Genomic DNA, 17,467 nt, shown 5'->3' on the forward strand with positions numbered 1-17,467 from the left:
GATCTTGGGGTTTTTTGGTGTTTTGCCTTTTGCAAGCACCTATGAATCCTTGTCAGGTTCAATAAATCTGCTGGCTTCCTGGGAAAATATGAAGGTGTCACTATTTTTCATTTAGTCAAGGAACCATAGAATCACTGAATAATTTAATTTGAAAAAGACCTTTAACATCATCAAGTTCGACTGTAAATTCAACACTGCCAAGTCCTTCACCCAGATCAAGCCAGTAAAACCACAGTGAAAATGTCAAATCACCACCAAATGAGACTGGGTCAAAGTTCAATGACATCAGCAAATCAAATCAAAATGTTCTCAATTTCTCTTTGTAGTAGCATTTGATTCCAAGAACAGCAGGATGTTTACTCTTTAAACCTCATATTTTAAAATATTTGGGCCATAAGTATAGTGTCCTTCCACAATAAATAATAATCTGGACTCATCACTTTAATTTTCTTAGTGGAATAGTCCAGATGTTGAATTTAAAAGATTTCAAAAAAGCATGGTACTGGTAAATTGAATCTGGACTGGTTTGGGTTGGTTCCAAGCAATAATGTGTAAGTGGCCTTAAATGAGAGATGTGGACTCAGTGTAAAATATGGACTAGCCACAGCATTTTTTATGGTGTGCAAAAAACCTGGTGGATTAACGTTTTGTCTGATATTAATTAGCTTCCCACAAAGTTTCATGTTTCTACTTTGCTACTTCAGAGCAAAGGTTCTCATTTAAGGTATTCTATTTGTAATTCTTCTTCCTATAAATTAGCTGCAGAAAACCACAGGCAGTGCAGGGCTGCCTCCAGGGAATCAGTAGCTTTTATGACATCCTCAGTACATTTAGCTCCTACTGAAGTGTGGGGACCCCTTGGTAAAAACATCCATGCTTTGCTATAATGCATTCCTCTGCTACTAAATTGGGACTTTTTGTACTACCTGGAGGTATTGATTTGGATTATGAAGGCAAAATACAAATTATGCTAGGGACTCCTCTGCCACCCTGCTTTTATACCTCCAGGTCAATGTATAGCACAACTTATTCCTTTTGCCAACAAAACCCTTAGTGGCAAGGCTTACCTGTGCTACAAATAACTTTGGTAGCACAGGTCAGCCGCAGGTTTTCGGACTAGCTCTGTTACAACAGCTCAGCCAACCATAACATGCAGTATAGATGGCAAAAAATTTAAAGGGCTTTTTGATACTGGAGCTGATGTCTCTATTATTAAAAGCAATGAATGGTCCAGTAATTGACCCACAATCAGCCCCACATCAACCTTAACTGGGGTGGGAGGGATGCAGCCCCATAGACAAAGAGCTCACCTTCAGCTTGTCCTTGGCCTTGATATGCAAACTGCCCAGATTGCCTCACTCATTGCAATGGACAGGAGGGAGCTGCAGGAAGGAAGGAACACTTTTTGAAAGGACTGGGAACATTTCTTACCTTTATTTCTTAGATGTCAGTATAGACAACACTTATGGCCAACCTTGTGCTAGGTTCTAAAGGTACCTTACTCTTTCAGTAAAGGCAGGAGGGACCTACATGCTCAGTACAGCATCAATTAAACTGAATTCTATGAAAGTTAATTTCAAAACAATCCACTACGCCTTTCATAAGCTAAGACGTGAGCAGGAATTTCAGTTTAGAGATTAAAGGTGAGTAGTAACTGCCTTTCTTAAATCCCTCTCTTCTTTTCCTGCAGCATTACAAAGGTATTTTTTCCTTGTCTGTAAAAGTTAAACTTTATTTAAAAATATCAGCATATTTCATCTGGTATAACTGAACCTAGAACAAAAATTTCAAGAGTGACAGTGATCTGGGGACAGATTTGTCAAAAATTACTCTAGATATCCCTATAGTTTTGGTATCTTCTCTGAACAGACTATCTACAGAAACTGCTATTCTCATACTATCAGAAATGGTTTTACCTTTCCAAGGTGTTATAGAACAGGGAATAGAAAACTTGTACCTAAATTTTTCATTGCCTATGATTTTAGAGTATAGTTTAATAAAACATCCTGGATACCGTAGCTTCACATTTTCACTTAGCTTCTTAACCGTTTACCTGGATGAGAAAGTATATTTCCTGCTATATCCACAAGGGGAAAAAAGCATTCTTTATCTCCTCTACTGTACAGACATCTCTTTTTAATTAGTTTTCAGGCCATTGAGAACACAATTCTGTTTTGTGGGTTTGAACATTGAACAGAGTGGTTATGTGCATTTGTTGTTAATTCAAAATATTATGTGATATTTAGTAGTAAAACCTCAAGGTGAGAAGTAGTAATCTTTCCAATTTCCTCTTCTTGTGATATTGAAACATTCCTTACTAGAAAATGTGTTTCATCTGGAAATACCTTTTCATGCAAAGGCATATTCTGATGCCCTCTACAACTAACCATGATTTTATTTTATTTCTGTAAAATTTTGAAGGTATTATAGGTATTAGCCAGAGCTATTTTTTTTAATGCAAAATGTGTTTCAAATGTTTAAAGCTCTTACCAAAAACAGTTTAATGTATTTAAAGCATTCTAGTGAAAAAATGTTAAATGCTATACAGCACTAACCATGTTACTCTGCCACCTTGATGTGACCTTAAAAGAAAATTTGGCTTCCTATAAGCATAGTGGAAAAAATCATGTTTCTATATATTATTCAATTGTCTCAGAAATTTTATTTGAATCAGTTGTAATTTTTAGAGAAGTTGACATATAGCTGGTATATTCTAAAATCTGAATTCATTAATTCAGCACGCTCAAAATGTACATAATCCCACCAAAGACATGCAGTCTAATTTAGACTATGAAAAAAGTGTCTCTTCTGCTGCCATCCACCAATCTAATGAAGACATTAAATAAGTTGAATTAATAATTTTAATTTAACAACTGCTTCTTAGCCCTTTCCCCACATTGCTGCGCCACACAAACACATGCACATGAATCCTTAAAAAAAACCACAACAAAATGTTTGAGTAATTGTGGAGTTGGAGTCATTCTGGTATTTCACAATTCCCTGTAATTCAAAGGATGTTGTCTTATGAGTGCCAATAGTGCATCCTTTAGCATGGTCTGGTGGTGAATTGCTACAATACAGCTTTTTCCATCACTCCAAAAATCAATCTTCTTCTCATCTCTTTTAAAGGCCTTATTCGCCCTCTCAAGCCAGCGACTGTACTGATTGATTACAACTAAAATTGTCCTGAGTCCCCCACACTGAGAAAGATGCCATACAAAGGGAAAAGAAAGCAGAACATTTTCATCTTTCTCTTGATTGCTGCAAAAAAAGCATTAGTCTGAAATGAAAGGTTGAAGCAACAACTGTTTATTGGCTGTGCCATAAAGCATCATCAGTCTGCATTGCTATGAGCCCTAAATTGACATTTTAAGGGCCTCATGTATTCACAAGAGGCTCTGTCTAGGCTCTCCCTGTTCTGTTTTGGACACAGAGGGAGACAACATTCACTGCACTGAAGAACTGAAAATGCATTCTGAATGTGAGTTCAATCTGTTTCAATGAGAAAATAAAAACTTTAAATGGATGTCATAGTGCAATGGTGATGACAGCAAATGGTTTCTTCAAATGGTTATTCCTGAAAAACCTGTTTGAAGTATTCAAATACTTAGTGCTTGAACAGAATCAAGCGATACAAATTTGAGGTGTATTTGGTGAAATATTCTTGGATTATGCAAGAGTGGATTCTGTTCTGAAGGTTTGTCCCATTGAATTTAGCATGGTGAAATGTTTCATCAGTCCGATAACTAAAACCACTGTGAAAAGGAAAACAGGGCAGCATTGCACTGCATGGCACTCTAATCAAATTGAAACAGATATCATCTGTTTGGAGAATATGACACTGTGGGTGTAATTCCCATTAAAAACAACTTTTTATTTTGAGGTGGAATAATTTTGTAACTTAAGCAGAATCAAGACAGATTGACAGTCAGAACTTTCTTAAATTTCTCATGAAAACTAACCAATATTCAGCACTCCGTTTCCTAGAAATTATATGTATGACTGTTTTGTATTAAATCCGTAATTAAGTTCTTGATACACAATTAAGCACTTGGTAGTCTGTTAAAAGCCTAAATTTTTTTAATTGAGTACAGCTGCTTTGGCCTCACATCTGGTGTTTGTCTACTGTTCTATATTTGCAGTATCCTGAGATGATAGAAACTGGTCCCTGTTAGAGGCCCCATGACTTACTTCAGATTTAACAAGGAAGAAAAAATTCTAACACTTACTGTCATTCGGACAGTTTCTCACAAGAATTAAAAAATTACCAAGTGAATAAAAAGTATTACATTTTGAAATGCTAATTCTAGACACATTAGGATTGTTTCAAAGACCCACTTAAATTCCTAGTGTGCTCATAATTAAACTGATAAAATTCTTAATTTTCAATGGATAATTGATAAAAATTGTTCTCATATTTCCAATAGACATTTTTTAAAAATTTTATATTTAATTAATATGGTACCAGCTACCGTGATATATTTGTCCTCTACTTAGGAAATTCCATGAACTCTAACTTTGGCATGTTGTTGTAATGTATTAAAGATTATGATCATTTAAAGGATACTGTGAGGTAAAATATAAGGAATGCTTAATAGTATTATGCTCATAAATTGAATTGCTAAGACATAATTTAATGATCAGAAAAATTGACATCATTTTTTTATACATAATTTGCATTCACTACAATAATGTAAATTCTAAAGACAATATGGTTTTGTGTGGAATCGGTTATATTTGGACAAAAATTTGGAATACAAACCTTACTCTAATGGAAAGGAGGTGTACTTAGTCCATAACCTGTGAAATTTGAAGCAGACCACAGCTTAAGACTGTCTCAATTGTTAAACAGAGGTTTAGAAATAATGTGAAAGTAACTAAATATTATTACTGGATGGTGAAAACCTCATCAAGATCAAATGCAAGATAATGAAAGTCACAGCCAAACTAGCAAGCAATGCATTTAAAAGAACAAGTTAAAACTTAACAAGGCTAGTCAAAATGGATAAAGTAAAACTAACATGGATAAAATAAAAATAAAGCTAAGATAAAGAGTAGCTTGGACTTAGAATAAACAAAACAAAATGTTAAAATTGCTGAAAACCAAAAGGAAACTGGCCAAGAACAAACCTGACAAGAACTGAGATGTATTAGGAAATAAACTACTCTAAGATGGGATGAACACCCTTGTATCTATAGAATGTGTAAAGTATGTGAAACGAGTTAGAACACCATTCATCTGAGATTGATTTAACATCTTTTCCACTCGCCAAAGCAGAAGGGAAGATGATTTTCCACTGTAGAAACTACCATATAGAATATCTAACTCTGAGCCTGAAGTTTAATTGATTTTTCAGACATTTTAGAGAGGAATCTTATTGTACCTGGTTTAAAATAACAGCTAAATATTCCTCAGATGAAGGAACATAATGCTTAATGCTATCGTTACCAGTCTAAAGGGACCTGTACTTTTTGTGTACAGTACTTTTTTGAGAAAAGGAAGAACTATCAGGCATCCATAACTGCATTACTTGTTTTTGGAATAGAGGAAATAATAGAATTGGCCAAGTTTCACTTAAGGGTCATATAAGGACAATATGGACAATAAGGAGTGGGTTAAAGCTGTGAAAGTATCAAGCTCTAGAGCCCCTGTCAATCTTTGGAACTGGTGAGAATGCTGTGGGGCAGCTCTTGGTGCAAAAACCATCATTCTGAATTGTAAAGTAAAGGTTCAGGCTTACAGCATATAGATGCATTGTAGCTACTCTGAATTTGTGGAAGTTACTCAAATGTAATTGAGGACACGTAATTCTGAAAGATGTTCATAATGTGTATCTTTAGGTGCCTGAGTTATCAGATCAGAGTCTGTAGCTCAAAAGGTACAGAGTTTGACACTTAATGAGGGAATGGGACTACTGTCAGGCTAAAAACAATTTATTACTCAAATTAACATCAATTTCAAAGGCCGTGGTATTTTAGAGGAGCTAGAAGTCAGCCATAGCTCAAGGTCGCCGCAAGGTAGTTACACGGCAATATATAACATTCTAATCCAATGGAAAGTTGCCACAAAGTTTATTTTGTTTTTGTAACCTATCACCTTTACTTAATTCTGCTGCACTGCATATACTTTTATTCAACAAGCTACTATTACACGTACACGTATATACTTCTATTATAACATCTAAAGTTTTAGCTTACTCTATAGAATTACATTACTGTACTATAAAACCCTTCACTATCTTACTCAATACAGTTTCTTACTTAAGGCAAATTCTTACTTACAACTATAGAAACTTAAATTTATAATTTTTCTGCTTAATGTCTGAGTACTTTTATTTTTACATCAATCCAAGCTTCTTCCAAGGCTGCAAAGCAAACCCTTCAGTATCTATGGAAGTTTCTATCTTTTCATTTCCTCCACAGAGCAAGGTTCAACCACTGGTGATCTCATTCATTCCCAGCTGAAAAAGCTGCTCCAGCATTAAGAGCAGAGGTTAGTTTTTCAGGATTCCTTAGAAGTAGATACAGGGCATTACATGCCTCACATTTGCTGGTGTTAAATACCCCATGACATACCAGTCTCCCTCTGCCTGAAATATTCTGTTTAAATCAGGGAGGCTGAAGGACTAACATGGACCAGCTCTTGGCCAGTGCTGAATCTTATGACAATTGATATTTAATCTGGGCATATGTGATCACAAATAAGACTTGGAAAAAACTACAAGTTGTCATCTTATCCATCTCCTGTGAAGGTTCCTCTGAGACACCTAATCTGTTATAAATCCTTTAGCCAGCCTTGTTATACTTACCTTTAAAAAACATGGCTTCCAAAAAACTGATTTAAATCTCTGTTGTTACAGACTCTATTAGAATCTAGACAGAGAAAATGGCTTATTCATTGCTTTTTTCCATCAAATTGTTGTTCAAGGACAGTTATAAAGTAACAACTTTTAGTTCATTGAGGATTTTTTCCTCTAAACTTTTTTCATGCTTTGAAACTCCTCTCTTTAATAATAGATAACAATTTTACTTTTAGGCAGGCACATGTTGATTCCAATGTTATATTTGTAGGAAGTGGCACATTAAACCCTGGGAAATTCTGAGTCACAGAAAAATATCCAAATGTATTTCTAGTGTTCTTGTTGGAGGAATGAGAACATGCTGGGAAGTGGGCAAGGGCCATGAGGAACAGCCAGTTTGAGCTCCTACCTGAGAAAGAAGGTGTCAGGCTTTGTTTAATACCTCTGTGGTCATATTGTGAAATTCTTATAGTGACATCTGATAAAAAGAGCACAATCTAATGAGGGAAGCTTGACAGTGAATTCCTTAAAGACTAAAGATAAATGCTACTATAACAATGAGACAAATGAAATTCTACTGAAAAAGCTTCATTGAATAAGAAAAAATTACCCATGGTGAAAGTAGGACCAGCACCATTGGGGCTTTCTCCTGCTATCTAAAAAGGAATTTTTTGTGTGGAAGTGTCATTGCTGTCTTATAGCCCTGAAATAAAACAGGTCAGCAAAAATGTAGACGCTAATAGAGAAAAGAAACAGCCAAAGTTTTCTTAAAATCAAACAGCTCCAGAAAAAAAAAATTCTTCTGATTTTTTTTTCCTAAATTACTGGATGGTGCAAATGCTGTGAATGTAGCAATTTTTTTCTAGCGCAGCATTTGATAAATACATGAGGTCTTCGTGAAATCTTGCAAACTGTATATTCTTCCGGATACAAACACTAGAGCAGAGCAAAAAGCAACAGAAATAATGGAAGACTTATGAAACACTTTGACTGCATTTTGTCTTTAGTAAAGAGAAGGATTGCTGATTTAAAAGTGTTATGATAAGTTTTTTCTCTTTCATCCAGACAATTTCTTAGTACACACAGCTATGATTATATACTAATAAATAGTGACCTCTTTGAGCATATTTACAAATTCAATTACACATCATTTTCTCTCTCCATATAATTCCTCCTACAGTCAATCACAGTCTTGCAGGGTGAAGACCTAGGAGTTAAAGTTGGGAACACTTAGAAACAATGACCCTAAATATAAAAATGCTAGAGAATAATGGCAGTCATCAGAGAGAGGTTTGAATATAAACTTTGGGCAGGTTTTACTTGCCTCGATATCTGCCTAGAGCCACATAAGACAGTCTTGGCTTCAGCAGGGTGCTCCAGAAGGTTGTAGGTTTCCCACAGGTGCTGTGCCATATTTTCTGGCACTGTGTGAATGTCTCAGATGCCATAAATCATCAAACTAGTGCTAGACATGAATGTTTAAGCAGTGGAATTGAGCCCTTTAATCTACAGCTAGCCTATCAATAAACCTTTTCATTCTTTGGCACTGTCAATGGTCTTTATCTCTGATATGTTTCAGGAATGCTAGACAATTTTGTTGTGTCCTGAAAAACATTTTCATAACTCCTTGATTTTAACCTAGAGTTGTGGACATGAGATGTACAAATTTTACTCCTTCTCATCCAACTTGCCACTGTTTCTACAGTATTTTACCAGTGTTAGGCAGGGTTGGTTTGGCCAATATTTTAAGCTCTGTCCTCATTACATCATAAAAAGAATATCTTATAAATCTGCCTTATTAGCTAAGTGACATTTCTTGCTAAAGTGAATTTTATTTATCTAATATTACAATGTTATTAAGCAATATTGTCAGATATCTGTATAAATATTTATCAGTAAAAGGTGCACATACATGATTTTAATTCATCCATAATTTTATCAAGGAGGGGTTATTACTTGAAGAAGGTTAAACATTGATGCTTTCATATATCTTTTATTCTAAGAAAAATCTAATTCATATTCATAGATGTAATATTTTCTTAGATGACATCATAAAAAGAACTGTAGTGGAAGCTATAAAAGGTTATTATCTGGGAAGACTATTTGGCCGTGCTAAATTAGACAATGAAAGAGAGAACAGACTTTAAGCTTCCTCCACCTTCCTTTTCTGCCTAAGATCTGTTCATTAAAAATAAAATTGAGCATACCACCCAGGCAAAGTGTTTATTGATGAGTAATATGTGAAATTCATGTCAGCAGTTATATTTTTTAAATATCTGCATTTTTTTTTATTTTCTTCTTCTTAAAAAAAAAAAGAAAAGAGAGTTTGAGAAATTTATTACACTATTCAAAAAAAATACAGTACTCAAAGAAAATATTGGGACCTTATTATTGGGACCTATAGGGTGGGGAGGAGAGAAAGGCAAGAGGTGTTATGAAATGTGCAGATGTCAACATTATCAATTCTTTTACCACCAGCAATGACTGACAAAATTCATTCCAACATACTGTTTAAATAACATTTTAAACTGTTTCAATCATGTAAGATGCATCCTTGTAGAAAAGCAATAAGTATAATGTGACCAGGTGATTTTTTTATTGCTCATATGTTCCATTCATTTCTTCCCACCTCACTAAGCTGTTACATTTAACCAGCCATATGCCAGATCCTGACTTTTTCAAGGTGCAACACTGTGAAAGTGAATTTTAAACTCTCCTAACAGAAAACAGTAATACAGAAAAACAGGAAGATGCTGTACCCACTCAAAGCTAGCTAGCACATTCAAGGTGTGGGGTTTTTTGCAATATTTTCTCATGAAAAGACCTGCAGTGATTTGCCAGACAGATTATATTTATGTTATTTTTAGCAAATGCCTTTCACTGCACTGAAGAATCAGAGTTCCAATTAACACAAAGAAAAAACCAATAAAGACTGTGCTCTCAGGGATCATTGATTTAAAATAAATTAATCCCTATCCCATGAAATTTCCATTTAGTTTAATTTTTTATAATATACTATTGCCAAAATATTTCCATATAAAGACATGTTGTAATAGAATAATGCATGAAAGACCAGTGGAAAAAATATGCAAATTTTTGTAGATGCTGTACATAATACAACATTAAGAGTTAGTAATATATGGCTAGGTTGAACACAGAATAAAAATTGGGGGAGGGGGAATAGACATCAATGACAAGGATAAGAACTGGGCTTTTTAATTACAATCTAATGTGGGCTGAGGAAAAAAATTGAAGACTTCTTGAGAAAGCAATGAAACAAGGAAAATTTGAACTGAATAATATGTTTGGGAGCCTTCAGGTAGAAGGAAGAGAGTATGAAAAGATTACTACATGAACCAGTAAAATTAAAGGGGGACCACAGATCTCTGTAGTCTAAGTCAGATCACAGATCTGATTTGGCTGCAAATTTACTCAGAGGGAAAATTGAGCAGGGCAACTGTGGAATTATCCTCTGTTCATATAAATTGGTGCACAAATATTGACTCCAATGGATATTAACTACACAATGCTATTTGAATATAAGGCCTCCAGGTTTTTCTATATGGCACAGATATTTTGTCTGCTGCTATGCTCAACAATTATCCTAATTTTTTCCTTCCTGTCACTTTTGATTTATTTTGCAATTTCCCACCTTTCTACTGAACTCAACAATAGATATGGTGTAATCTCAAGTGTGGTATTTTGAAGCAAGTGTAGATGAAATACTAAAGAAATCTTAAAAAATTATCCATCGCTTTTACTTTCTTCAGGCTACACTTTATCCTCAGCTTTGGTGATACAAATCCAAAGCTAATGAAAAGGTATGTGGTCAGATTTTGATGGGAGGAAATTAGGTTAATTGAGCAATATAAAGTAAAGACTTCAGTAACTTGATGTGTGTCAATATGAGGATTTGTGACTACTGAACAACTGAAAGGAGAATTAAATGGTGCACAAAGCTAAACATGGTTATACTGGGGATATAAATATATATCTGATATACCTGAGAGTTGAAAAAATTATGAAAATTTTAAATTTAGGGCAGGCAGATTGAGAGAAACATTTCTTATAATTTCTTTTAATTGTTTTTCATTAGAAAAGTAACTGTAGGTCAATATTTTAGATGAATGCTACTAAATTGTTCCTCTTTGACTGAAGCATAAATGATCCATGAACACCAGATGTTATTGTTTTTTATTTAAACCAAAGATATTCTTTTTTTTTTATTTCTTTGAGTAGTTTAGAGACCTGCTGCCTAAATATGTATTTTAAGCAGGAGAAAGGGTACTATTACCAGTTTTCGAAACATTTCAGTCATTCTACTTTTTTTTACTTATATGCTTCTGGGTTTGTGGTATCTGGGTTTAAGATGGCAGGCAGCTCGAAATACAAATTTCTTAAAACTTTAAAAAACATTTTCACTCAATTTTCTTAAAGGCAGACTTTTTGCTGAATGACCTGGAATGTCTACTTCTTTTCAACTCCATTATTGCCACTGGGATCTTCTTGACTATCATCTAACCAGCACGGCAAATACCAATTCCCATCTCCTCAACATGGCAAAAATTTCCTCCCCAGTCACCTGTTCCATTTAGAAAGATATCTGGATTCTCTGAAATGGTGATATACATACATGTGGATGATCATAAAATGCTGTCACTTTATTACCATGACCTTGTGATTCAAAAGACTAGAGAGCAGTGAAGTAGCTATAAAAATGAGCCATCAGCAAAATGTTATTTAAATAGCTTTCCCAAATTAAATCATTGAAAGGTGATGCAGAAGTAAACATAGGCAGGAAAAAATTAATTTCATTTTATATATGAATAATATATAAATTATATATTTATAGAATAATCTATTCATGAGCTCAAACATGCAGTCAGGATTTAATTGATCACCATGTGTTGATTTTGTTTTAATAGCAATTTTGAAATGTGATTTAAATGAAAATGTAGCCCAAAATATTTTAACATACTCATATGCACAATTCTAAAACCTCTCAATGAAAAGTTAGTTTTTGTTAGTTTATGAGGTCATTTATACAATTTTGGTTATGTCAGGGCTTTTTCAAGGAATCTTGATTTCAGACCATTGCATAGCATATTACCCGACTTTGTCTGATTATGTGATTCTATCTGTGTTCTGGATTTTTACTAGCTGGTATCAAACACATTTGAAAAAAAGTATGAAAATAAATACGTTTTGTCTCTGAGCTTTGTAATAGAGAAAATAGCTAGAGCCAGTAGCAGCTCCCCTGGATTTTAGGAGAATGGTATTACCCTGCCTTTCTCCGAGAGATTGCTGGTTACCTTCTGTCAGTGAGCAACTGTCTCACTGCAAAGCAGGAGCACGATCTCTTTTGTCTGTGGTCAAGGAAATTATTTCTTAGAAAGTGGAATTTCTTCATAATGACAATGTACAAGAGCAAACGCAGAAACCAAAGATGTAAGTAAATTATAGTTTTTTTAATATTCTTACAGAGGAGGGAAAATAAATCTCCAGTTTCATAGAAAACCATGTTTTACTTTACCCTGCTTTGCTTGAATTATACCAGGAAAACAGGAATAGTATTACATGCCAATTATCCCACTGTTTCCTCATATTGGGTGCATGAAAGAGCTTTAAAATGAAGGGAGAAAAAAAAAAAAAAAAGCTCACTTGTTACTATGGAAACCCTCAGAAAATGATTGCTTGATGGCATCAACAAAGAAACAAAGATTAAATATAAGTTTAGTTCAGAAGAGCAACCTATATTCAGAGCTTAATGAGTGGCTAGCTGTGACCTTTGATTTGATGAGGCTAACATGCTTTCCCTTGGTGGACTTTTTTGTGTGGTTTGCATTAAGAAGCCAGTGATAGCATAACTTTAAGGGCAGTTATTTTATTTTCCTATATCTTAACTTTCAGAATTAACTAGTTTGCTCGCAGGGGGAGAGAGAAGCTTGCATGTGTCTCTGCTTTACAGCATTCCAGCCCTGAAAATTCACTGGCTTGTAAATGCATGACTTTCCAGTCAAGCACCTCTTTGACTTTTTAAATTGCTACAGCATCAGATGGGGGAATTTCAGTATCAATATTGTCTCCTCTGGAAGCTTATGGAACAGCTGACTGAGGCAAGTGAAAATGTGCTGTGGGTCAGGTCATGAAGTATCTGCTGCTCTAAGAAAATCTAGTAAAAGGCTGAGTTATGAATAGAGAGCATGTCGGAAGCTGTGAAAAAAAAAGACATTCCTCTAAGAAAAATGCCACATACACACTGTGTTTTTGGGGAGAGGGCAGGAGGGGCAGAATATTGAATTCAAAGCCAGATAAGTTTGGATTTCATTTGGACAGGAACATTGCTAGATTTCAGAGGGATATATACAGCTATATCACTGACCTCAGTTTCTGGTCCTTTTATGTTAATCAGTGTAGCTGTCCTCCAGTTTGTCTTGCTCAAAAGAAATGAATGCACTGAATGTAGAAAGTTTAGCAGGACAGATCTCTGCTGAAATCTCTGCAACAGAAATCAATCATCTGCATCACATTCAACAAAATAAATTATCATAAATGTTCATAGCAGCAATAGAAGAAAATTATTTCTATATAGGCAAATTATGATTAATCTAGCTCTTTTTAATGTAATAATTACTGTTACCATTATTATGTAAACCAGGAGCTCTTTCTATAACCAGCTGCATTCTTGAAATCTCTCCCGTCCAAGCCTGGTTATAGTGTACAATGAAAAAAATTGTGATAGAGTAGATGAGTTTCCAGGGTTTTTTGTTGCAAGGATATAGTAATTCATTAAAATGGCACAGGATGCTTCTAAGAATGCTTTGTTGAAGAGAATTTTGCTTTCACCCCTGATGACCCCAAGGAAAATCTGTGATTTGTCCAGAGGCGAAAAACCCAATGAAATATGATCAGAATTTATTCTGTAATTGTGAAGGTGGATGTTACAATGCTTTCTGTTTTAAAACTGTCTTAAATTTTAAGATCCAAATCTAGAAAATATCTCAATATTACATACATATGATATAAATTACATATATAGGCATATATATTATACATACATAGGTACCACTACTAAATACAGGAATGCTTCATTAATAACTTAGCTAATAAGTAACTGAAATAACCCTTACAAAAAAATTGAGTAATTTTGATAATGCTCCTGTTTATATCATTCAAAGGCTTTTTGAAGGATAGATTTAATCTAAGCAATTTTCATTCTGCAATATAAGGTATTATGGTAGCAGCTGCATTAAACACTAGGTAGGTACTACATTTTCTGTGCATTTGTGGTGCCCCTTAATAAGACATAAAAAAAAGATGTTGAGTATATAATTTCCAATATATGTGGGGTAAACCTTGGGCTCTATACCTCCTCACTACCTCTCACTACCACACTTGAACTTGTGGCATAAAATGAAAGTGAACTTTGTGGCTTTTTCCTATTCACTGAAATTCTGCTTCTGGATTTCACACACTCCTCAGAGCACTATAACCATTGCTTTCCAACCCCCTTTTTTAATGTTGTAAAAAAGTTATAAATGCATTCTGTACTTAATTCAAAAGCACATCAGATTAGAGAGGAGGATAGAAAATGTAGAGACATGATGGCATTTTTCTAATGCAAAATAGAAGTAGTCTCCATATCCAATTTCTGCCTCACATACAAAACTGTTGCTAGAAGAATGCATGCCAAAAAAAGTATTTACCTACCTGTCTGTAAGAGTGGGATGCAGGTTTCCTATGCATATTTTCAGCTACAACATAATACATAAATCTTCTAAATTCTAAGCTAATGTTAATGATTTTCTTTCCTTGTAAATTTGAGTTAAATTGTAGAAAAGTGGCCCTCATATTAAATACTTAGCATATTTTATTTATTCCATAAACATTGTAACTTATGAGGATTAAAATTAACTATCACACTAATTGTGAAACTTGTCTCACTAAATAAACAAAATTCAGATTAAGGCTATTTCTGTATGATTATGTGTACCTACCATCAGACAAATACACAGCCTCCATGCATTCATTTCTCTGCACAAAAAGATGATAGGATGCTTGATTCTTCAGGATGCTTGGTTCAGGATGTTATCTAGGTGATAGGCTGGTTTCTCATTTCATTGTATGGGCGTAATGGCTGAGTGAGGGGAAACCATCATAGCAAACACAGTCTTGTTACTGGTAAATGTGTGGTGGTAGAGCTTTTCTGAAATAAAATCCTGGAATTGTAGACTGTCCTACTTTGGGGCTGCTGGGGAGAATGGTCAGGAAAAGTATTGCAGTAGGCTGCAGCGCAGGTGTGGGTTTTCTGCGTGAAGAGGCAGCCATCCACAGTCACACCTTCTGGAGATGCCATGCCTCCAGGCTTTCTCCCACAAAATGAGCAGCAGACATTCCATTTTTCACTACAATCTTTCTTGTAGCCTTCACAGGAAGGCAATTACAGGAACCAAGGAAGGCTACTATCCCTGAAGAAAATAATATTGGAAAAAACTTACTTACCTATAAAGCAACTTTAAGAAATTCTCACTATTCTCATTTATTGGTGGTTTGTGTAGCTCTACAAGATAAATCACCACAACCTTGTGAAGGGCTCTGCATGAAAAGATGATCCTTAACATTTCTTTGGTCTAGCACCATAAATTTGACTCAGAAGAAATGTAAATGGAGAAAAAGAGATTAGTGGCTAGTGTGGCAGGAAGATGTGTTTTGGGGACTGTGTGCACCACAGGAGCAGCACCTAGGAGGAAATGGCAGAGTGCTGCCAGAGAGATTCCAGTGCTGCCATAGTGCTGAACTGGGGATTGCAAAGGTAAAGCAAGGATGGAGAAATTAAGGGGAAAAATAGAACTTATCTCTTATCAGTTACTTTTGAATATTGGGAACCCTTGATAAAGTCAACAGCTACCATAAATGCAGCCACAGATACTGTCCCTTTCCGGGATGTTGGGAATTGAATTCCCAAACTTGTCCATTCCAATATGAAGAATTCTTTCAACATCAAATGTCCCTGAAATTGTGCTCCAAATGCATTAATGACTTCTGCCATGGCTTGATGACCATGTAATGTCCACAGATGCTACCTCATGCATGTTTGTGAAGAATCCTTGTCTTGCTGGGGGAAGAGTTTTGTGTATACTGAAAAAGATGAGAAATTCTGTGAAATTCCAGTTTGAAGGAGTATTTTGTCCTATCTGAATTCTTTGGTCTATTGCATTGTCCAATATATTTTCTTTCATTGAGAAGGTCCCACTTGCAAATCTTTTTATCACAGATTTACTGTTCCTATCTTCTTTGTCACCCTTTACAGATGAAATAACCTCTTTCAGGCTTAAAGAACTGAGTTGGCATCTGTTGAGTGATGTTATAGTATGGTTTGATCACCCCATGATTACTTCCATCTTCTTTTTGCCTCTTAGGGCAGTAAAGAGGCCTCAGTACTGAGGCTGTTGCTGCTCAAAGAAAACAGCAGCCTTTAATATAGTGTGTGCTAGGAGGTAAAGTGACTGGAAAACCAAATCTCATTGGGGAAAACAAGTGTAGTTACTGACCCAGATACATATAAGAAAACTCTGCCTCTTTCCTTTAAAACATCAGAGACCTAGACAACAAGGGAATATCTCTTCAGCATGGTATTGAGACAGCTTTCTTCATGTAAAGCTATCCTGGAATAGCCCCAGGATATTCCTGCTGCTGCATACCTTTTGAGGAAGTGGAGTTCAATGCAATTAAGTGTATCAGCAATAGGGCTAAGCAAGAAGAGCCACATGATCTGCAGGAATACAAATATCTCTGAATATTCACATCGCATAGATAAAATCTTTATACAAATAAAAAATACAATTGTGACTCAATAAGTCAGGGGTTTCAGGGTTAGAAAATTTCTTCTTGTAGCTTTGAAGGGAGCTCATGGTGAGCTGAGAGGGTTGGCTTATTTGAAATTATTCATGCTCCTTATTCCCATGTTACTAAGCAGTAAAACTGAAGACATATGTCCCTGACTGAAGCATGTTGTCTAAATGAGCTGCAATTTTTTCTTTGACACTTTTCCAAGTATCTGTGTAGACTTCTAAAACAGACCTTTTTTTTCTGCTTCTAGACAGTACAAATAAATCAAAAATATTGAAAGAGAACTGTTTCATAATGGATCTTTTGAGAGGTTAGTAGTCTGATCGAACTCAATGCACACAACTTACCTGATGCTTCCAACTGCTTGGCAGGAGTCGGCCTCAGGAAGAAGAGTAGAATTTTTGTCCCTGTAGAGGAAATGCTGAAAGTGTGTAGAAAACCTTTACAAATCAAAAGCTTACAATCTACCTTGAAAAGGGGAGAGAAAGGAATAAACAGTGTAGGTACAGATTCAGAACTTCTTTAAAAGAATTGTCTGAGAGCAGAAGTCAGAACAGCAGAAATGCGAGCGGAGAACAAAACAAAGAAATTCAGCCAGCCACTTTGGTTTTATGGAGGAGGAATCTGGGGCAGTAAAAAAGCTTAATAAAAGCTTTGACTTCATTAAAAGATTATGGTTTAAATTTTGGGGGGGTTTCTTTCTTATGTATAATTTAGTAGAATAGTGGACAATGTACAACAATTCAACAAAAAGGAAAAATCAGAAAGCTAGGGACATCTCATAGAAATGCATCTGCTATTATTAAGGATCATAAAAA

The 17,467-nt window shown here is 35.2% G+C and overlaps 1 protein-coding gene across 14 annotated transcripts in view; it reads left to right on the forward strand.

Annotated features, from left to right (window-relative positions):
* Positions 1 to 17,467, forward strand: part of RALYL (RALY RNA binding protein like) — a 370,447-nt gene that overhangs the window by 253,674 nt on the left and 99,306 nt on the right. Inside the window, exon 1 of one of the 14 annotated variants that reach the window (XM_038127991.1) lies at positions 9,810 to 12,248. The exons of the other annotated variants lie outside the window; for them this stretch is intronic. Coding sequence (XP_037983919.1) covers positions 12,212 to 12,248 — 37 coding nt within the window. The 5' untranslated portion in view covers positions 9,810 to 12,211. Of the gene's footprint in view, positions 1 to 9,809; positions 12,249 to 17,467 lie in introns of those variants that run through there. 14 annotated transcript variants of the gene reach the window in all.

Source organism: Motacilla alba, chromosome 2 (genome assembly GCF_015832195.1).
Source record: "Motacilla alba alba isolate MOTALB_02 chromosome 2, Motacilla_alba_V1.0_pri, whole genome shotgun sequence".
In the NCBI taxonomy this organism is placed as follows: domain Eukaryota; kingdom Metazoa; phylum Chordata; class Aves; order Passeriformes; family Motacillidae; genus Motacilla; species Motacilla alba.